Here is a 23558-nt window from a genome sequence, read left to right on the forward strand (position 1 = left end):
TCTGCATATCTGAGGTTATTGATATTTCCCTCGATATAGAGATGGTTTGGTCTTTATTCCAACTTCACTGCTTTTCTTTTTAGCTATACACGCACGCGGTCCAGTAGCTCAGTCACTAGGGAACCCAAGACGCGAGCCAGAGGTTGCACTTGGTGTGCCTGCCTCTGCTCTGCAGAACCGCAAGCACCTGGGACGTGGTTAGCGGCCTCTATACCGCCCACTCTGGGCGCATGGAATCCTGGAATTCGTGGTTTGGCACCGCGAGCTCTCTGCCTGAGGCCCCGTGGAGCGGACTACATTTCCCAGAATGCATCGGGAAGGGGGGGGGAATGTGGGCGGTAATGGGAGCAGGCGGACCCAGCGCTCCGGGGCGTCGCGGTTTCCAGGCGCCGAGATTTCGCCTAGTAACCCGCCAGCCTAGGTTCCCGAAAGCGGCTGTGTAGCCCCGCCCCCGGAGCCTAGACTGGAGGAAGAACCTGTCTCCCGTGGCGTCCCAGTGACGAAGCCCGTCCTCGGTGCGGGAGGCGGAGAAAGGGGCGGGGGACCAGGGGGTGGGGGGCGGGCAAGCAGAGGATTTCGCTTGCCCTGTGAGATCCGGGACGTGCTGGCGGCGCCGTTTCAGAGCAGAGGTTAGAAGCGGGAGAGCTGGGATGCTCCGCAGGCGAGCCTGGATCTGGTGTGGGAGGAGTGCAGGACGCCGCCGCCGCGGCACTGTGCGCAGGCCGGGTTGTCCCCGGGGGCTGGCATCCCTCGGGTGGGCATCGACCAATGCCTGGGACGTGTGTGCGCGTGGGGGGGGGGGGCGGTGGTGGCGGCTCGCTGTCCCCCGTGGTTCCGCGGGCGCTCCTCCCCACGCCGGGCTTAGAGACGAGACCCTTGAACCCACGGGACCCCATAGCTAGCGCAAACGTTTCTGGGGAGAGGTACAGGATTTTGGTCACTTGTTAATTATTTAATTTCTTCTGGACTGAGAGCGTTTGTAGGTTGTGTTTTCCTGCCTCCAGCTACCGTAGTGTCTCAGTTTCCTCCGATTCAGAAAAAAGATCTTTATGAAGCTTGTCATTGGAGTTCCTGATTAGTGAGAGCTGTTAAGTTCGTTTTGGTTTTTTCGGCCAAGAGAGGGTTCACGGAGGATATGAATTCTGAATATATACACAACTAATTGGAGCGTCTAAAAAATGACCATTGCATGTTTGCCCTGGCTGAATGGGGAAACAGCAAATGTTCTTTCAAATCGTATCAGCAACCACCACCCGGCAGCATTTAGGGCATATTTCGTATCATTAAAAGGATGGATGGGGGGGGGGGGGGGGGAGATGGATCTGGAGAGACAAAAGAGGAATAGTTGACAATTTTTAAAAAAACTTGGTTTAGTTTGGGGATCATTTGCTTGGACTGGGTGACTTATGCAAAATATCTGTTTCTTTCTTCCTGGCTCTCGCCTCCTGGATGTAGACTGTCAGTTTCGGATCCGAGGATGGCGATGGCAAAGCTTACCGGAGTTCCTTGTCAAATTAAAGCTGTCACAGAATAAATCCCGCTGCCTGCTGTGAGGCCCCCGCCCCGCGCTCTGCAAACTTCAGTGAGCGAACTGGGTAATCAGTGTTTGGATATGCAGATCCTTGATTTAAAAGGCGGGGTGACCCTCCCAAGAACCTCTCCCGGGGGCCGAAGCCCGCAGGTGCAGTGAGGCGCGCGGGTGCGCGCGCGCGGGTGAAGACGCCTAGCCCGGGGGAGAGGAAGCCGGGGCGCCCGGCGGGGTCTGGCGGCCGTGCACCGGCAGCTCGTCTCCGGCGGCGGCGGTGGATGATGGTGGCGGCCGGCGCGCTGGTCTGTGTGAGTGCGTCGCCGCGGAAATCAGCGCCCGGCGCTGCACGCTGAGCCCTTTGCAGGTCCTCCGCAGCCAGAGACTTGGCGAGGACAGACCCGGCGCGCAGGGGCCGCTGACCGGTGCGCGGGGGGCCCGGGGGGCTAGTGGGGTCGGCTTATCATGGCGGATCGGACAGCTCCCAGCTGCCAGCTCCGGCTGGAGTGGGTGTACGGGTACCGGGGTCACCAGTGCCGCAACAACCTGTACTACACCGCCGGCAAGGAGGTGGTCTACTTTGTGGCTGGGGTCGGGGTGGTTTACAACACCCGCGAGCACAGCCAAAAATTCTTCCTGGGACACAACGACGACATTATCAGGTAAGGAGGTGGCCTGGGGCGGTGGGGAGGGGTTGGGTGTGGAGGTTAGAAGAGTGAGAAGGATGACTAACTGGGATTTCGTGGGGTCAGATCTGGGCGCCCCATGGAATAAAGGAGTCTCTCTGGCACCTCAGGGAATTACAGAAGGGCTGCTGATTCTAAGGCTAGGGCGGAAGCAGGGTCAGGGTGCAGGTGGGGAGGGAGAAATCTCTTTTCTCTGTTGTTCAGCAAGGCTTTTTAAATTACTAAGGAGTTAAGTGTCCTGGTGCTTTTTTGGTGTTCCTTCCTGCTACAAGTGGAAGGATCCTAGGGACCTATTAAACACTTCTCTTTCCCTCCCTTACTAGGAAAATTTAGGACCAATAACCTGAACTGTGGGTATCATCTTTGGGATGGTTCTTTAGAACCTCTTTAGAAGGTTCCTCAGCAAGTAAGAGGATTGAGGGGAAAAAAAAAAAAAAACCCTAAAGGAAATTTTGCTAAAGGTAATTTGGGATCTTCTTTCCAGATGCTTGGAAACTAGGAAATTTCTGCAGTGGGTGGGGAGTTTGTTCTCTAATATTTCACTTGGTAGTGACTTAGTGCCGAGAATCATATTCATACACTAAATGGATGCTTCCACACCATCTCTGAGGGTATAAAAGATTGGCAGTTTCTGGACAACAAAACCCTACCCGCCAGCCTACAGAATGACCAACATCTAGTAGTGAGTGGCAGGGACTGGTGAAGACAAAACTGGATGAATAGCCATTTTAGAAGGTCCTCCTTATTAAATTGTAAAGGGATATATTTTGATTTTTGGCCCTGTCCTCTCATCTTTGGACTAGATGTATCTTTGTCCAGCCCTGTCAGCTTCTCCTGTGACCATACAAGGTGTGGTCCAGACGCTGTTGACAAGGAATTCCTTTTCAGCCCTTGGCAGTTGGGGAAGGTTTCCACGATATGGGAGCCTCAGCCCACAGGGAAAATGACTTGCTGAGGATGGACTACAGCTGACAGAGACCATATTTATACCTTCCAGACTTGTGTGTTCACTGATGTAGAACAACCTCCATCACATTTCAGAATATTGCCACTTGTATGTCTCATTTCATAATGAAATAAATGGTTCAGTGGCATAATGTTAGTGGCCTTAATTTCTCCATGGGAAGGTTGCTTTTTAGAAGATTTGCTTCCCCCCACCCCTCTTTGTACTGTTGTGATTTTTCTGGATCCCTTTTCCTCCTCAAGCCCTAAAGTTGAAAGAATATGTTACAGAAAGTACTATTAAAATATAGTGAAACATATATATATTAAAAATGTTGACTTTTAAAAGATGAAGATTTTAAGTACTAGGAACTCTGCTGTTCTTGAGATTTGGGGGAACTGACTTTTAAAACTTTCTTCATGTCACATTTGACAGAAGAGCTTTCTTGTCTCCCTGCTGTGATAATGGTTGTGATTGGGGAGTTCTTACCTAGTTCTGTCCTGGAGATTCTGCTTCTGTAATTCCAAGCTGATTATTAAAGTCACAGGTGCAAATGATTAACAGTGACTCATGAAAAGGTTAGACGTTTAAAAATTAAAACCCATTATGTTTTTGCCCTTTTTTTAACACAGTGCTTTCCATTACACCATCAAAATAAGATGTAGTCCTTTGGGGATGGGAGAGAGTGGCAATTAAACAGGAAATTCCCCGCGGTTAAATAATAGTAAGGTGACAGTTCACTGAACTACTTTGAGAATTTGAACTCTTCGTCTTAATTTTTTTCCTCTAACAGGAAAAAACAATAGATGTACTGTTGAAACTGAAGGTGGGAGAAGGGTGGAGTTGCAGTAAACCACTGTTACGACAGACTGTTGGACTAGTGGGGTTGTTGTGATATCTGACTTAGTTGAAACACTCAGATTTGAAGAAAAGGTGAATGAATTTATTTGTCTAACTGTATTTGCAGGGAGCTTCAATTATTGAAAACACAAAACCCCCAATGACTTAGTTTCTGTTTATTAAGGCAGTTATATCTTTATGCTGAATAGTGACATAGTAGCAAGACTGCCTGTGAAAAAAGGACTTAATTTTCCATGTTATTTGGTTGGATCTGAGTATGTGTAGGATAGCAGAGTTCTTTAATATCCATCTATGTGTTTGCACATAGGAATGAAATTAAGCCAAATAGATTAAAAAACACAAATGGGAGCTGTAAAATTAGATAATATGGAATATTTATTTTGTTATTTTGCTTTATCTTATGTATGTAAATATCTTTATCCAGGGAAGTATATAAACCATATTTGTTTTCATCCTTAGTATATGGAACTCTTAAGTGCGATTTCCGTTCATAATTTTATTCTCAGATACATATTAGATGTTTGAAATTAATACTGTAAAATGTTAGGAATATTAGTGTATTAATTATACATATGGAGAAGAAATATGTATTTTTTTATCTTTATGAATTTCAACTCATTTCTGCAGAGCTGGTTATACTACTGATTTTCTATTTAAAATATTAACATTTGTCATTGAATGAGGAGGACTAAAGCTAAGATTTTAGTGCAAAAATGTTTGGGGTGTTTTGGAATCATGACATGTATATTAAAACTTCTAACCCTTGATTCCATCAAATGAGATGGACTCTCTAAGTAATCATCCACATAGATTTTGCATTTGTTTGAATGATATATTCATAATGCATACATTTTCTACTGCGTTATTTATTGTGCTACTTTCCCTAGAATCCTAACTAGAAAGCAGCCAAACAAATATTGATACCATACTCCATTTTAGAAAACCGTATCATCTCTGAGATCACGATGAACTTTAATAATAATGTAGGATTTGGCAGAGCTCATTAGAGCTCAGCATATGTGTCCTCCTGATTTGAAAGACTATGTGTTTAAGTCAGATTTTTAAAAATGTTGATATGTGAAGCATAATATGATTTATTGGATGTGGAGGCTTAATTTTATTCTCTTGAATGATTACCCTTCAATACAGATAACAGATTAGCGGATGATGCCATATTTTACCTCTGATAGCATTGTGATGGGACAGGAAGATGCTTAAAGCAACAGAAGCACTCAAATCGGGGCTTGAAGGCAAGGACAGTAATCAAGGCAGGAATAATTACTAACTTGGTTTCTGCTGCAGGTAGCAGACCATGACACAGAACTGGAGCAAATGAAAGAAAAGGTCATGCACACATTTGCTGTCTGTCTCCTCCTGATCATTTTCATGGTGACTCCAGTGGAGACATTTCTCCCTTATTCTGGGACCCTATTTTGTGTCTGACTGGTCCCCTGTCTTCATTTTCATTTCTCTTCTTTCCTGGCTCTCTGTTGCAAGGGAGGTTTTTCTGCAGTACCATTAGGGGAAAGGGCACTGACTTTGATTTCACACCCACGTGGGTTTGAATCCACTCTCCATTTACTGGAGGCATCTAGGTGAGTGACTTGACCTCTCAGGGCCTCATTTTTTTTTTTATAAGAAGGAAATTAACAAAACTAAATTGCAGAATGTCAATTTCAAATAGGTAACTATTTGAAATAATATATGCAAATAGTTTAGTGTGGGGCCTTGCCCTTAGTTGGTGCTCAGTAAATGCTCTTAGTAACAATAGCAGTAGTGTGGTTTTTAATTAAAAACACACACATACACCAGAAACAAAACAGTGATTCTTCATTGCCCACAGTCTGAAGTCCAAACTCCTGAGTTTTCCTTTTTCTTTGGTATTAACCTACCTTTATACCTTTATTTTCCATGATTCTGTACTTTCCTGCCTCATGCTGGAATGATTTCTCTCTCCCTTCATCCATCTCTTCCCAATCCTTTTCCCCAGTGGCATAGTGGTTGGGGGCATGTGCTTTGGTCAGACAAATCTGATTTTGAACCTAGATCTGCCACGAGCTGGATGACTTGGGAAAATTTCTAAATCTCTGTGAGTCTCAACTGTCATCAATAAAATAGCTTCTCATCAGTGCAGTGGAGATTTAAAGTTATCTAACTTGTAGCTTATGGAGATAACATACAAGGTTCCCCACAGTGTTTGGCAAATAGGAAGTGGCCACCACAGGGAGCCTATTTGTATCTCTGTCTTAAGTGCCCCATCCATTTCAGTCTCCCTTCTCCCATGAGCCCTTTTACCACCCTTAGATAAAGAAGTGCCTTGCACTCCTAAAGGTTTGTATCTTTCCTGACCAAAGCTGCTCACTTGATATGTGTCATTTAGTGCCGTTCTTTCACTCCGAATATTTTCACTTGTAAATGTATATAAGATTCTTGAGGCTGAGAATGAATTTAATAAGCAGAACCAACATTTCCTGAGTGAAGAATCAGTATTATAATGTTGGTACTGTGGTTCAGTTCAGTTCAGTTCAGTTCAGTTGCTAAGTCGTGTCCGACTCTTTGTGATCCCATGAATCGTAGCATGCCAGGCCTCTCTGTCCATCACCAACTCCTGGAGTCCACCCAAACCCATGTCCATCGAGTCGATGATGCCATCCAGCCGTCTCATCCTCTGTCGTCCCCTTCTCCTCCTGCCCTCAATCTTTCCCAGCATCAGGGTCTTTTCCAATGAGTCAGCTCTTCGCATGAGGTGGCCAAAGTATTGGAGTTTCAGCTTCAACATCAGTCCTTCCAATGAACACCCAAGACTGATCTCCTTTAGGATGGACTGGTTGGATCTCCTTGCGGTCCAAGAGACTCTCAAGAGTCTTCTCCAACACCACAGTTCAAAAGCATCAATTCTTCGGCACTCAGCTTTCTTTATAATCCAACTCTCACATCCATATGTGACCACTGGAAAAGCCATAGCCTTAACTAGATGGACCTTTGTTGACAAAGTAATATCTCTGCTTTTTAATATGCTCCCTAGGTTGGTCATAACATTTCTTCCGAGGAGTAAGCGTCTTTTAATTTCATTGCTGCAATCACCATCTGCCGTGACTTTGGAGCCCATAAAAATAGTCAGCCACTGTTGCCACTGTTTCCCCATCTGTCTGCCATGAAGTGATGGGACCGGATGCCATGATCTTAGTTTTCTGAATGTTGAGCTTTAAGCCAACTTTTTCACTCTCCTCTTTCATTTTCATCAAGAGGCTCTTGAGTTCATTTTCACTTTCAGCCATAAGGGCGGTATCATCTGCATATCTGAGGTTATTGATATTTCTCCTGGCAATCTTGATTCCAGCTTCTGCTTCCTCCAGCCCAGCATTTCTCATGATGTACTCTGTATATAAGTTAAATAAGCAGGGTGATAATATACAGCCTTGATGTACTCCTTTTGCTATTTGGAACCAGTCTGTTATCCATGTCCAGTTCTAATTGTTGCTTCCTGACCTGCATACAGATTTCTCAGGAGGTAGGTCAGGTGGTCTGGTATTCCCATCTCTTTCAGAATTTTCCAGAGTTTGTTGTGATCCACACAGTCAAAGGCTTTGGCATAGTCAATAAAGCAGAAATAGATGTTTTTCTGGAACTCTCTTGCTTTTTCAATGATCCAACAGATATTGGCAATTTGATCTCTGGTTCCTCTGCCTTTTCTAAAACCAGCTTGGACATCTGGAAGTTCTTGGTTCACATATTGCTGAATCCTGGCTTGGATAATTTTGAGTATTACTTTACTCGCGTGTGAGATGAGTGCAATTGTGCAGTAGTTTGAGCATTCTTTGGGATTGGGATGAAAACTGACTTTTTCCAGTCCTGTGGCCACTGCTGAGTTTTCCAAATTTGCGGGCATATTGAGTGCAGCACTTTCACAGCGTCATCTTTCCGGATTTGAAATAGCTCAACTGGAATTCCATCACCTCCACTAGCTTTGTTCGTAGTGATGCTTCCTAAGGCCCACTTGACTTCACATTCCAGGATGTCTGGCTCTAGGTGAGTGATCACACCATTGTGATAATCTGGGTCGTGAAGATCTTTTTTGTACAGTTCTTCTGTGTATTCTTGCCACCTCTTCTTAATATCTTCTGCTTCTGTTAGGTCCTTACCATTTCTGTTCTTTATTGAGTCCATCTTTGCATGAAATGTTCCCTTGGTATCTCTGATTTTCTTGAAGAGATCTCTAGTCTTTCCCATTCTATTGTTTTCCTCTATTTATTTGCTTTGATTGCTGAGGAAGGCTTTCTTATCTCTCCTTGCTATTCTTTGGAACTCTGCATTCAAATGGGAATATCTTTCCTTTTCTCCTTTTCTTTTCGCTTCTCTTCTTTTCACAGCTATTTGTAAGGCCTCCTCAGACAGCCATTTTGCTTTTTTGCATTTCTTTTTCTTGGGGATGGTCTTGATCCCTGTCTCCTGTAAAATGTCGCAAACCTCCATCCATAGTTCATCAGGCACTCTATCAGATCTAGTCCCTTAAATCTATTTCTCACTTCCACTGTATAGTCATAAGGGATTTGATTTAGGTGATACCTGAATGGTCTAGTGGTTTTCCCCACTTTCTTCAATTTAAGTCTGAATTTGTTAATAAGGAGTTCATGCTCTGAGCCACAGTCTTGTTCCTGGTCTTATTTTTGCTGACCGTATAGAGCTTCTCTATCTTTGGCTGCAAAGAATATAATCAATCTGATTTCAGTGTCGACCATCTGGTGATGTCCATGTGTAGAGTCTTCTCTTGTGTTGTTGGAAGAGGGTGTTTGCTATGACCAGTGCGTTCTCTTGGCAGAACTCTATTAGCCTTTGCCCTGCTTCATTCTGTACTCCAAGGCCAAATTTGCCTGTTACTCCAGGTGTTTCTTGAGTTCCTACTTTTGCATTCCAGTCCCCTATAATGAAAAGGACATCTTTTTTGGGTGTTAGTTCTAGAAGGTCTTGTAGGTCTTCATAGAACTGTTGGTGCTGTGGTTAGCCTCAGTTTATTGATGAGAAAACCAAGGCACAGAGAGGTTAAAGATGTTGCCCATGGTCACTATTTAGCAGTTTGTAGACTGGGAATTGGAACCCAAGTCAGTCTGATTCCAAAGCCCAGAGCTATCACGTCACTGCTTTACACACTCTAATTTTTCTTAGTCACTGTGGTCTCTACCATTGTGCCTTGTTTGTAACCAGAACTCGGTCTCACTCCTTGTAACTCTGTTTTCCAGTTTCGTGCTTTATATAAGGCTGTTTGAAGTAGAACACTAGAACTCTATCTACAAATGAAACCATGTTCAAGTTCATCTTAGAACATCACCAGATTTGAAGCAATGACCTGAAACAGTATACTGGAGGTGTTAAAAAAGTTTTGTTTTGTTTTTTTTTTTAAATTCTCAATTGTGACATGGCTAAAATTATCTGGTGCTGCAAGTACACATAATTGCACTTGTTGAATTTGAAGAGAGAGCCCCATGGTTGGGCTTGGGGTGTTGGGTAGACAGATTCACAGGAAGGCCTGGAGATCTGGTTTCATATTCTTCAGTCGCTTGACCAGTTTGAATAAGGGAAACTTAGGGGTAACTATAAAGAATCAAACCTGTATTGAGTTGAGTGCCTGCTCTGTACCAGACACTGCATACACACACACACACACACACACACACACACACACACAGAAATCCCTTCATCCACAACTCTGAGAGAGAGCCTTTATTTTACAGGTACAGCTCAGAGAGGGAAAGAGATTTAAGCAAAGTCACTCATCCTCTATTCATTGACTCTCGCTTGTTCATTGGCATGATCATGTAATGAAAGGGCTCAGTTGGTAAAGAATCTACCTGCATTGCAGGAGACCCAGGTTTGATTCGTGGGTTGAGAAGATCCCCTGGAGAAGGAAATGGCAACCCACTCCAGTATACTTGCCTGGAGAATCCCATGAATAGAGGAGCCTGGCAGGCTACAGTCCATGGGGTCACAAGAGTTGGACACGAATTAGTGACTAAACCACCTATGGTCTGTTCATAAATGATTTTACTGTTATTCTTGTTAATAAGCTATTAGTCTGGTGATTTTTATTAAGATTTATATATTCTCTAAATTGGGTAGATTTTACTTTTTCATTTACTTCTTAATCAAAAACTAGTATCTAGAATATACCAGATGCAGCATTGAGCATGACTAAGTTCTTGCCCCCATTCTGATGGGGAAGGCCTACAAATGAATGAACCAGACAGCAGGTGAATACAGATTGTGCTAAATACTAAGGAGGGAATGACCATAGAGGGGAGCTAGGTCAAGTGGGGTGTGGGAGCTACTTTAGATAAGGTGTCCAGAGCAATGCTCTAGGGAGATGGTGTTTAAGCTGAAATCTGAAGGATGAGAAGGGGCAGGTAAGTGAAGATGTGATGGAGAAGAAAGGTTACATGAAAAGATACCAGGATGGGAAAGAACCTGGTATGGCCAGAATTCTCGTCTAGATATCTGGAGAAAGACCAAGGTCATAGTAAGTCTCATTCAGGTCATTAATGCCTCATGGGTTTTGTCACCATATGTCCTAGATTTCCCAGGACACTCACAAATATTCTGTTCGGTTATTGTTATGAGTATACTTGCTCATATCATATCATAGATCCCTTTTAATTCAGAATATATGACCATGGTTTTGTTTTTAAAATATGGCTACTATATAATGGGTCACAGCTTGAAAATAATGACCCTGGAGTATGCTCTCTTATAAAGAGTTATATAGGCCCTACCACCAGTGGTCAACAAGAATGTAGATTATACTGTGGTAAGTGAAAACCTATACCATGGCAGCATCTTTAGGCAGGGCTGTCCTAGAGGCTCTCCTACCTGCAAGGAGGTGGTTCTGGACACCTTTGTGATGTAGGTGATATATTTGCCACCAAACAAGAAGAAGGAAGCTGCTGGGAGGGTTTACCTTGCTGGTTCTGCTTCTGGGACTGACTCCTTTCCCAGGAGGCAGAGCCATACAGAAAGCCATCCTTTAGCCAGCAGACTACATATCTTCAGCCGTCAGCCTCCTCTTGTAGGTTTAATTCGATTTGCCATATGTGGATTGGTCTTAAATGTAATTAAAGTGCTTGACAGCAAACAGTTCTTTGCAAATATCATTGTGCATAGGAGTCACCCAGGCACATGTAGCTGAGTAAGCGCTGGGTGAGGCCTGACATCCGGCATTTCCAACCAGCTTCCGTCAGCTGACATTGATGCTGCTAGTCTACTATGCAGCAAGATGTTTGGGACCTCATTCATATGTTTCAGAGCTCAAAAGATCAGCGGGTTTTTTTTTTTTTTCCCGAACCTAAAAGATATTGCTAGCTTGTGAAATAGATTTTTAAATATATATATACACGACTCATTTATTAAATTATTAAATTAACAGAATCAATTTTTTCATTAAGTTGTCACCTAGCCTAGTATTCTTTCTTCTCAGAAAGAACCAAGCAAGAAGTGGTTGAAACAAGTTAAGGAGATGGCTAGTATGTCCCTGTGGGCAGTGGAAGAGTGTGTCCACAGCCTTTGTGTAGACATATGTTTTCTAGTTTCTTGAGTATATTTCACCTAGGAGTGGAGTTGCTGTATCATATGGTAACTCTATGTTTAACTTCCTAAAGTACTGCCAAATTGTTTTCCAGACAATCCCATCAGCAGCGTATGAGATTTTCAGTGACACCATATCCTTGCCAGCACTGGTTACTGTCTTTTTGATTATAGCCATCTTGTGGGTGAGAAGTGGTATCTTGTTGTGCTTTTAATTTGCATTCCCTAAGAACCGATTATACTGATTACCTTTTCATAAATTTTTGACCATTTGTATACCTTCTTTGCAGACAATGTCTATTCAGATCCTTTGCCCATTTTAGTTGGCTTATTGTAAGAATTCTTTATATATTCTGAATATAAGTCCCTCATCTAATATATTATTTTCAAGTATTTTCTCCCATTCAGTAAGTTGTATTTTCACTTTTTTGATGGTGTCCTTTGAAACACAAAAGTTTAAGATTTTGATGATGTCCAGTTTATCTTTGGTGATGTCTAATCCAACTTATGTTTTTATTTTGTCACTTATAATTTTAGTGTTATATCTAAGAAACCATCACCTAATCCAAGGTCAGGAAGATTTATTTCTATGTTTTTTTCCTTAAGAGTTTTATAGTTATAGCTTTGACGTTTAGGCAGATAATCCATTTTGAGTTAAATTTTATACATGGTGTGAGATGGAAGGTCCAGCTTCTTTCTTTTGCATGCAGATATCCTGTGGTCCCAACACCATTTGTTGAGAAGACTTTTATTTTTCTGTTGAATGGTCTTGGATGTCTATAGCCTTTGACCTTCCCTACCAAGCAGCCCATTCCTCTCATACGGAAGATACTGAACATATGGGGACCCAGAAACAAGCAATCATTAAAAAGGTTAACCTAGAAATGACAGAAATTTGAGGCTTTGGTTACCATTCTGCATTTGTATAGATGCTGTTATATCCTATGAAAAATATGTAGCTTTTTATATATTTAAACAGTATAACTGTTTATACATTGAGGAGTCAGTGTAGTTTTTAGCAACTGCTGGTTTAAGGATCAGCAGCAATCTATAAGTTGACTTTGTTTACTTCCAGAGATCCTGAGTTTTGAAAATGAAGTTATAGTCTTCAGTCTTGCTGTTGGAGACAGACCTACTGAGACCTACCTACTGAGGCAGCTGAGTGGGTGGAGTTTGTCTGGAAAGCAAAGGAAGTGGTCAGACCTCGACCTTGACCTCTTTACCAGTTCACCCCTTTCTTCTCCCAATGGGAGGGAGATACCTGGATGGCCTCAGCCTCGGAGTTGAAGGATTCTAGGATTGCCCACTAATTCCCTGTCGTTCCCCTTCCCATCAGCGTGAAGGAGGGGAGTGGCCGTCCAGCTCTGCCCCCCTGAGAGGAAAGACGCTTTCTTTGGACTGGTAGTACATATATAGGCTGGTCAGAGAATTGTTCTGAGGTTATTGAGAATTCTTGTTTAGTTTACATATGGTTTAATAATGTCACTAAAACATTTTTCTGTGTTCATTATGTATTGATTTTATGGGTAAGAGTGAAACAAGATCCACCAGTGATGAGATGCCTTCTAAGTAAGAGATCATCACTTGCAAGAGACAGAAATTTTCTCAAAAGAAGAGTTAAGGAGGGGATCACAAGGTGAGAAGAGAATCTTTTGATACTCAATTATAGAGTATATTTCTGGCCTTTCATACACTGCACAGTTATCAGGCAGCTAGTCTTTTCCTGTTTCTTTCTCTTGCAAGCATGCGTCATAGGAAATCACATCTCTGCTTCTCTCTGGATAAAATATGCTTTGATTTTCTCTGACTGCAGACTGGCTCCTTAACTCAGTGATCCATTTTACACATAGCCATCCCCCAAAAAAGCCATCTTAACCTCCTCACTGTACTAGATTATTCAACTTGCCCTTACAAAACCAATTGATTAGGTCTTGTGAGCCTGAATTCCAGATTTCCAGGAAAGAGAATCTGATGGGCCACACCGGGTCGGCAGGGTCAGGATGTCCACCAGTTCAATCAGCTGTAGACTGGAAGGTGGGCCTAGGTTTCAAAGGGCTGTCCTTTGAAGGAATATTGTCTAATAAGAGAGGTGTAGACTGAGAAAGAATGAATGGCAACTCCACTGTAGGAGTTGGATTAGAAGAGGAGGTAGCAGATGGGTTTTTGGAGCAGAACAATGATGAGAAGTACTGAGCTGAGGGCAAAAAGAAGTCAGGAAAATGCTATAAGTTTTAAAAACAAAATTCTGGTGACTCTCAGCACATCATGGAATTTTTAGTTCTCATAACAGGCCATGGGGGATGTCCCTGGGAAATACTGGCCATTGGCTGATGACCAGTCTTGGAGGGCTCGGTGTACATCAAGCATCTGCCTACTGGGGTGCCAGTGCTCCTACCAAGAGTGTTCACTCTCCTGTTGGGGTGCAGTGGTAGGGCTGGAGGCAGAGGGGAGCATGTAGGAATAAGGGCTGATGCTAGCAGAGAGATGGCCTGACAGCACACACAGGCGGCTTCCTGGAGCTAGTTCAGGCTCCTCAGCTGAGGCAGGTGAGGCTTGGGGCAGCAGCTGTTTACCTGCTGGTGAAGAACTATTTCCACGCTTTACCTGGCACAGATACTGGTGCGTCCCTGCTGATCACCAGCCTTGGTGATGCGCGAACCCTGAATGATTTACTGAGCTTGGCCATCTAACAGACATTGAAAAAGAATCTTCCTCAAGCCAGACTTAAAATCTGCCTAAGGTTCCCCATTATCAGCAGTATAAGCACCAAGCTTACCCGTGCTCGTTCAGTGTAGTCTCCTAAGAATATTATGATTGGTTTCTCACTTTTCCTCCAGCTTGATGGCTCTCCCTCTCCTAACATCCTCAGGCCACATCAAACTCCTTGCAGTTACCTGGACCCAGTATCTTATTTTGTGTATCCTCAACCTAGCACATGCCATTGACTGCCTGAAATGACCCCTCACTTGTCCACATATACACTCTTTTTCTTCTTTCAATCTCAGTGTAGTGTCATCGCCCCCTGAAGCCATACCTTGACAGCCAGACTCTTTAGGCCATTCTTTCTCTGTGCATCCAGGCCACCATGCAAGAACCTCCCTGCTGGACTCACTGCACTCATGGTTTTGCATTTGTTGACTTACCCCTCTCCCCACCTGATACAAGTTCCATGTGTCCCCTGCCTAGCACCTGTTGTGGGCTTGGTGAGTGCTTCGTGTATTGTTAGTTGATGTTAGTTCTTCATATCTCAAATTATTTAGGAGGAAGGTATGACTGGGGGATGAGATTTCTATAGAACTCGTTCTGTACATACTTTCTGGAAATACTAATATATTCTCATTTGGCACTTAGAAGCAGGATTCAGAATCTTCATGACCTGAAGCTGATCCTGAAGAAACATGAATATGAATTGAAGGGCAGTCTACATCACAGCTGGCCTGTACTTTGCAAAAAAAACCCCAAAAGTTATTCTCATAAAAGACACAAGGAAGTAAAGGACTGTTCCAGTTTAAAGGAGACTAAAAGGATAGAAGTAAATGCAATATGTGATCCTGGATTGGGGTGGTTAGTTGTTGTTCAGTTGCTAAGTCATGTCTGACTCTTTGCAACCCCATGGACTACAGCATGCCAGTCTTCCCTGTCCTTCACCATCTCCCTGAGTTTGGTCAAACTCATGTCCATCTAGGCAGTGGTGCCATCTAACCATCTCATCCTCTGTTGCCCCCTTCTCCTCCTGCCCTCAATCTTTCCCAGCATCAGGGTCTTTTCCAATGAATTGGCTCTTCACATCAGGTGGCCAAAGTACTGGAGCTTCAATTTCAGCATCAGTCCTTCCAATGAATATTCAGGGTTGGTTGGGTGGTTAGGGATTGCTATAAGTGACAGTATTGGGACAATGGGTGAAATTTGAACATGGAAGTATATGTTAGGAAATAGCACTGTGTTCACATTAAAATTCTGAATTTGATTGTAGCAGTGCAGTTATGTAAGGGAAGATACTTGTCTTAGGAGAAATGTGCTAGGATATTTAGGAGTGAAGTGTTATGGAGCTGCAGACAACAGTAATAAGGTGTCTGTGTGTGTGCGTATGTTTGTGTTTCTCGTGGCATCTGTTCTCTCCTCTTAACCACTGCTTCCTTCCTGCTTCCATCCTTGCCTCTCCCATTTTATTCTCAACACAGCAGCCAGTTGATCTGGCTGCAGCATAAGTCAAGTCATGTTAATTCTTGCTCAGAACTTTCAGAGCAAGCGTAGAAGTCCTTATAATGGCCTCTAAGCCTCTTTGGGGATTTGACCTTCTGTTACCTCTATGATCTAATCTATTTTCTCCCCATCCTTGCTCTACTTCAGCCACATTGGCCTCCTAGTTGTGGCTGGAATGTCCAGGCACCCTACTGCCCCAGGGCCTTTGCACTTTCCCTCTGTCTAGCTCCTCCTTCTAGACATCACATGACTTCACTCGCCTCCACTGGGTCCCTGCTCAAGGTCATCTTCTCAGTGAGGCCTTCCTTGACTATCCTATTTAAAATGTAGACTCTTCCCCAACACACTCCTTATTACTCATCCCTTTTTCATGTTTCCCCTTATTTCTTTTTTATTTTTAACCTTATTGATTCTCTTCACTAGACTATGAGCTCTATGTGGGCAGAGTTTTTTGTTTGCTGCCCTGCCTACAGTGCCCAAAATGATGCCTGGTATGTAGAAGACACTTAATAAGCATTTATTGAATGAATAAATGAATGACTGGTATATGTTCACTTTTGTTTTGAGATCGCCTCCTTGGAATTTCTCCTTAGAATGGGATTTTTTGAAGGGGTTGCCTTTGACAGACTGTGAAGCTTATGGCTCCCATCTCAGAATAGTAGGTTTCTTTGTTCTGGGTTATCCTTTACCAAAGTATAATCTAGATACAGAAAAGTATACATATCATAGTGTACAGCTGGATCAATTCTCACGACCCCAGTGCACCTGTAACCCTCACTTACATCAAGAAATAGAACCTTACCAGCACCACAGAGACCCCTGAGCTCCTCTTTGCAGTCACAGTCCCCCCCTGCAAAGGTGACCTCTAGCCTGACTTTTAACAGTGTAGATTAGTGTTGCCTGGTGTTGCACCTTTAAAAGGAATGGTGCAGTATGCATTTTTTTGTGTGTCTGGCTACTTTCAATCAATATAAGATATGTCTCTGCTTCTACATGTTTATTCTCAGTTTCATATTTTCATGGAAATATATAGTTTAAATATATTGAAATATAGTTTATCCATTCTACTATAGGTGGGCATTTGGGTGACTTCTGGTTTCTTTCGACTACTATTAACTTTCTAGTACAAGTGAACATACATATCCATTTCCACATGGGAGTGGTATTTCTGGTGCATAAGGTGCACACATGATCAGTTTTTGTGGGTGCTGCCAGACCCTTTTCCAAAGTGGATAAATCAGTTTATACTCCCACTATCATGGAATTTCCTAATGCATAAAATAAAGTCCATAAATGCATAAAATAAAATACATAAATAGGATTGGAAAGAAAATTAATTATTTTGAAATACAATTGAAATAATACAGTTGGAAAAATACTGTAATATGTCATGATATATGTGCTTCTTTATTAACTTTATTCACTCATGCAATTGAAAGTTCTAGCAGTTTTAATAATTATTGTAAATTCAAAGTAGTGATGGGTGTACATGATGTTTGAAAAATCTGTAACAATTGTAATATTATATGAAAATATCTGTGATTTTATTGATCTCAAGGTCACAAGTACTAGTATAGTTTGTTGCCTCCATTCTGAATGATAGGAAATACTAAAGCCTGTTACAAGTTAGTGAAAAATAGACTTTTAGTAATTTTTAGTCCATTTAAACACATAAACAAAAAAAATACATAAACCCTTCTGAATTCTGTTAAGGAGTGCATGGACCCTAAGTTAAGAATCTCTTGATTAGAGGAACAAAAATGATTTACAGCAAATATTTCTTAAGTGTCTACTATGTGTCATGTGGGTTTCCCTGGTGGTTCAATGGTAAAGAATTCACCTGCCAATGTAGGAGATGGAAATGGCAAGAAGGAAGGAAATGGCAACCCACTCCAGTATTCTTGCCTGGGAAATTCCATGGACAGAGGAGCCTGATGGGCTATAGTCCATGGGTTGCAATAGAGTTGGACATGCCTTAGCAACTAAACAACAACAGCAAATTTCTCATGTACTGTGCCAGACACTGGGGACCCAACAGTGAGTAATATGCATCTCTTCTCAAGGAACTTACAATCATGAAGGCAATATTTATAAATAAGTCAGCAGCTGGGCTTATGTGTTCAGGTCTATGATAGTTAGCCCACGGCATATACCTAACCTATACATGGGAGTGGATGGTGGTCAGAGAAGGTTTTCTGGAGAAAGGAGGATCATTAGATTTAGGCTCTGTTTTGATTACTCTGGCTATGGTGTGAATGATGACTTGTTGGAGAGAAAGTCTGGAGGTACTTAAAGTAATCCAGATATGAGGTCATTATGATAGTATGCAAGGAAAGCAATGAGTGTGTTCTGGAGACTCAGGATTCCTGCTGACTGATTGGATATAGATGATAGAGGAGAAGGAAGGTTAACAATCAACTGGTTGAATGGCGGTTATCATTTGCTGAAGCAGAATGAGGATCTGGTTCAGGGCCAGGGAATGATGAATTCAGCTTTGAACATATATACATTGAAGTGTTTGTGGAACATCCAAGAGGTGATTTTACGTTTATGTGGGTCTCTCACTCAGGACAAGGAGCCTGGCAGGCTACAGTCCATGGGATTGCAAGGAGTCAGACACAGCTGAAAGAGTGGCACTTTCACTTTCTCGCTCAAGAGAGAGCCTCATGAGCTTCAGGGAGCATGTAGGAATGGATAAGATAACCCAGAGAGCACATGGAGGAAGAAGAGGCCAGGCTTAGGATTTTGAGGAAGATCAACTTTCAGATGATCAGTAAATAAAGATGCATGTGAATGATGAGAATAGCCACAGGGATATGAGGAAAGTGGAGTGCCTGGAGGCCAAGAGCAGAGACAGCATCAAGGAGACCCTCAATAGTATCGCTGGAGTACACAGTAAGTCTCGAAAAGGGCCCTGTGGATTCAGCAGTGAGAAGATAGTTGATGAGTTACTTTTATTACAGAAACACTGGGAAGGATTATTTTCCTCTGGGTTGTACTTTCATCTGGGTTTTAAACATTCTGTTATAGCAGTTAGAATTCCAAGGGCCATTTCCTTTTAGCTTTACTTTTCTTCTTTCATCTCTTTTATATAATTCACTCATGCTCCAGTGACTTTTATGCTGTACTGGTAGTAAGCAGTCATTTCAGCTTAATGACTTATCTCTAACAAACTCTAGCTCTTTTTTAAAAAACAACAACAACAACAACAAGAGATATCATTATAGACATTGCTTCTTGGTGGAAAACCTTTCCAGGTCTGTCATTTTGCATAGTTAGATATGAATGCAATCACTTTGGCCAGGCCATGTTTATCTATGTGGGAACCTCGCCTGCTGACAATGAATTCATGTCATCTTTCTTGCCTTGGATAATACTCAATTTTTAGTCCGTATGATAAAATATGATGGAAGAGATATAACTTCTGTAATGTTTCATAATTATTTTCTTCCCAGAATGTCACTTGGGTTTTTACATAAATTATAGGAGATAAGTGGGAAGGTGTTCAATGAAATAAGCCTGTGTTCAGTGCTGACTGTGTAAATGGCAGTGTTAACAGGTCACAGCAATAATAGTTCTCCAGGCGGGAAGGCTTGAGTGCCTGTTACTCCCTCCTCTTTTATCTCCATTATCCATCAGCCCCAAGTCCAGTTGGTCACATCCTCTCTGTCTTGCTGCTTCCGCCCTAGTTCACACTCCTGCTACTTCATACCTGGTTAAACCTATGTCAGGACAGTTTTGGTAGCTTCTTAACTAGTCTTCCTGCCTTTACCATCACTCCTCTAGTCAATCCTCTGTTTGAAAATCTGCCTAAACTTAAAAATAATGCAGATTTATGAGCCTGTTCCTTAAGATTCTGCTTCGGTAGGCCCAGCTATGAGTCCCCAAAGTCTATATTTTAAAGAAATTTCCCACTGAAATATAGATATGTGTGTGTATATATATAATGCACACACACACTCACTTGCTCTGTCCATTGAGAGGACTGAATAACCATGACTAGCAGGCACACACCTAGCTCCCAAAACTGTTTCTAAATAGCATTTGCCACAGCCACAAATTGGAACTCCTTATAAAAAGAGCTGATTCTGGGCCTGGGGCAGGGAAAATGCAAGATGAGTCTGAAACAGAAAGTATAACAGTGCTCAACAAATAAGGGAAGTTGTTGAAATGACATAAGAGCCAGCTGGAAGGAACCGCCACAGGTCACATCTGGGGTAATTTGAGCATTAATTATAATCATTGAATAAAATGAAAAACCCATGTATCTATAGTGATATAAAAAAGTAATGGGGAGAAGAGAAGGCTCTCCCTTGAGTAGAACATAAACTATTAAATGCAAATGGAATGATGGAGTTAGAAAATCAACAGATGATGTAGCTAGCGATACAAGTTGAAGAATACTTACATTGTACTTTGCCTTGAGATACTTATTAATTACAATGGACAAGCAATAACTACTGTGGAAAAACCTGGCAGACACCCCCTTAACCAAATGAGCAAGCGTTCACAATAGTGGAACAAACCAAGTCATTAGAAACAAAAAGTTTCCCCAAGTGGTTCTTGATTCCAGAATTGCTGCAGTAAGCTAGCATTGGAATTAGCCTTTGAACAAACTACAGATTTGATCTCTCTCTGCCTTGCTGCAAAACTCCTGCCAGCTCTGTTACTTCAGGAAAGGGCTTCAGATGCTCAGGCCTGGCCCCAGCCTACCTTCCTTCCATCCTCTCCTAGCACAACTCTGTTCCCCACTTTCCTTACTGTTCCCGTCACCACACCATACCCTTTGCAGTGACGCAAATGGTTTCATCTCTCTGACTGCACACGACCCTGCCGCTTAGGCTGCCTTCCCTGGTCTGTCGGGGAGGTTCATGTTGTCCAAGAGGCAGCTCCAGCATGCCGTCTTGTGAAGCCCTTCATGATTTCTCGAGGAAGAACTAGTGTCTCTTTCTTCAGGACACCTCAGCGTTTTCTCCATATCTCTCTCACAGCACTTCTCATGTTATGCTGTGATTTTCTGTTTGTGTATTTCTTTACCCCCCCACCCAGCATTCTGGAGGCGCTTTATGTGGTAGAAAGCACTAGGACTCCAGAGCCAGCAGACCTACATTTGAATCTGATTCTATCACTTCTTAGTTTTTATCCAGCCACACCCAGCGTCTTCCTCTAGATCTATTGATGGGTTACTAGGAGAATCCAGTTAAATAAAGCATGTAAGGAGCTTTATAAAATGAGTTTAAAAGAAATAAAGGGGAAGACCCAAAGAAACTGACCTCGCTAGGCCCTGAGTAAGTTTTTTAAAATATATATTGATACACACAAATATTTTACATGTATACATTTTCCCCTGTAATCCTACAGAATTTCAAAAGTGTAGTTCCATAGGTGGTACTTGACACAACCCATATTTGAACCCATCTGGCTCCAAAGTCATGCTCTTTCTGTTATGTGGGACTATAAACCAGAAGGGAGAGACAGACAGAGACAGTTACAGACAGAGTCACAATCACAATTACAGAGTCACAATTAAATGTTAAACCAGAGTCCCAGACTCCACCCCCTTCATGGAAGTTGTAGTCTCTAAGCCATTCATTGGGGTTGGGGACGCGTGTGGTGCTCAGAGAAGAGAGTTGAATGGAGATCCAGATTAGATGGCCTCTTATATGAGTGGTCGCCAGAAGAGGTGAGAGTCTTCTCACAGATACTGAGTGTCCACCAGAGACCATCATGGTCATCGTCATATGTGTGAGATTTAAGGAGAGCATGAGCAGTGAGAAGGATGAGAGCTAAGATAGAAGCCTGGGATACATCCTTACCTTTACATCTGGAGCACAAAGCGGGCTGAGAAGGGGCAGAGCCACAGAGAGAGCGGCAGAAGTGCAGAGCCACGGAAGAGAAGGGGGAGCAGATGCCTGTCTTTCTGTGTTCCGGGCGGCGAGGGCTGCTGGAGGGGCTCCACCGTGGGACCCAGCCAAGCGAGGGGCCTGGATTGGGACTCAGAGAGGTCCTGGGAAGAGCACTTGCATTCTGGTCGCGTGGGGGCAGAATTCAGGTTGCTGGAACAATGAGTAAGAGTCAAATATGGGGCAGCAGGAAAGTGTAGTCTAATTAGGGCTATATTCCCACGGACTTGGGCAGAATGCTTCCTGAGATCTGGAAGACTTAAGAGTCATCTTGCTCATAGGCACCTGTTCTGGGAGCTTAAGCATCCCCAGGGTGCCATGTGTTTCAGTGGGAATGTTGAACAAAAATGCCAGTTGACCACCAGCTGTGTCTCTTCCCCAAAGCATCCTTAACCAAGAGGCATATCTGCTTTTGTGGAGCCGCAAATCAGAGGTTGAAAATCTACTTACTGTTTCCCTAAGGACAGGCTCGTGATTTTATCTGGTTTCATTATTTCTTTTCAAGACTTATACAGCATACTCTTTAAATGGTTTAGCAAAACAAAGGAAGACAGGTTTGTTTGGGGTTTTTTTGGTTTGTTTATTAATCCTTATACTCTGCCACACGGCAGAAATTATAAGAGTCAAATTTCACATAATTCAGAGTTTTGGAGTTTTCTTTTAGCTAGAGCAGATTTTCTCTTTAAATGATGATAGTTTTATTATTTTATGTTAATAGATGGAAAATGATTATCTGTTTTATAGGTATATTTAATTCCATATGTGACCTAGTTTCTCTAAATCTCTCTCAAATCTCAGAAGCTAATTCAGCAGCTTGGTTTTTTCCTTCTGGGTGCCACAAAAATGTGGAAACCATATTTCCAGAAATAAATCGATGAAAGTATTGAGCAGTAGCATGCCATGCGTGATCACGCAGAGGTGCCCTATCAAGGAGCCAATCCTACTGGGACGGAAGGCAGCTCAGTAGTCGTTACAGTTGTCAGTTGCTGGATGTCTAAGTTACTTGTCTCCTGGCCTGTATACACCTCAAAGACACTGCAGTATGGGCACCATGTATTTTCCACAGCTTATGCTCATTCAGAGTGAACACATGTCCTTGACCTTTTCCCTGAAGCATTCTTAGGAATTTTAACTACTACAGGGTTTTTAAAAGTTATTAAAAAAAAATATCAAGGAGAGATGCAGCATTTTAGTAACCATGTGTAAAATACAAATGATAATAATTTTAGGACTTCACCAATCCCATCATGTTGGTGGATTAAATGTGTTTGTAATTAGACCATCCTGTACAGTGACTTGAGAGTCTAAGGTCCTCCCATATTCAGAGCAGGCCACTTTGCCTTCTTTAGCCACAAAAGAAGAACATCTAGCAAGGGACACCCTTCTTTTCATACCAAGTGTGCTTTCTGGATAATAAAGTGAAGGTCTTCTAGATTGGTATTTTAGTGGTAGCTAGTAAAAATAGGTAGTTAGAAAATATATTATAATAAGGCAAACTTACAGAAATTCAGAACAGTGGAAGTTAATAACGAGATGTTCAAGAGGGAGGGAACATATGTATACCTACCTGTGGCTGGTTCATGTTGATGTTTGGTAGAAACCAACAAAATTCTGTAAAGCAATTATCATTCAATTTAAAAATAAATAAATTTCAAAAATTAGCCTTTTGGAGGGGTTCCAAAAATCCTGATATAGGAACTAAACAAACATTTGTGAAATGACAAAAAAGTTTTAGCTCTCTGTGGATTTCTCCTATAACCTTATTCGTCACTATGCTACATGGAAACAACCGTGTATGTCCGAAACCCTCATAATGAAATGACCTTGATTCTCATTTAAGGCTCATATACCAATAAAGAATAGAA

At 42.4% G+C, this 23558-nt stretch overlaps 1 protein-coding gene across 9 annotated transcripts in view; it reads left to right on the forward strand.

Moving 5' to 3' along the window:
* The first annotated feature begins 379 nt into the window (after positions 1-379).
* The window catches only part of EML6 (EMAP like 6), a 279303-nt gene continuing 256124 nt past the window's right edge, over positions 380-23558 (forward strand). For 7 of the 9 annotated variants that reach the window (XR_011492041.1, XM_070478384.1, XM_070478387.1 and 4 more), the window contains exons 1-2: positions 546-629; positions 1456-2187. Coding sequence is in view for 8 of the 9 variants with exons in the window: in XM_070478384.1 (XP_070334485.1) it covers positions 1991-2187 (197 nt within the window). In the remaining variant the exon portion in view is untranslated. The other 2 variants (XM_070478386.1, XM_070478385.1) reach the window with 2 other exon arrangements.

Source organism: Odocoileus virginianus, chromosome 2 (assembly GCF_023699985.2).
Source record: "Odocoileus virginianus isolate 20LAN1187 ecotype Illinois chromosome 2, Ovbor_1.2, whole genome shotgun sequence".
In the NCBI taxonomy this organism is placed as follows: domain Eukaryota; kingdom Metazoa; phylum Chordata; class Mammalia; order Artiodactyla; family Cervidae; genus Odocoileus; species Odocoileus virginianus.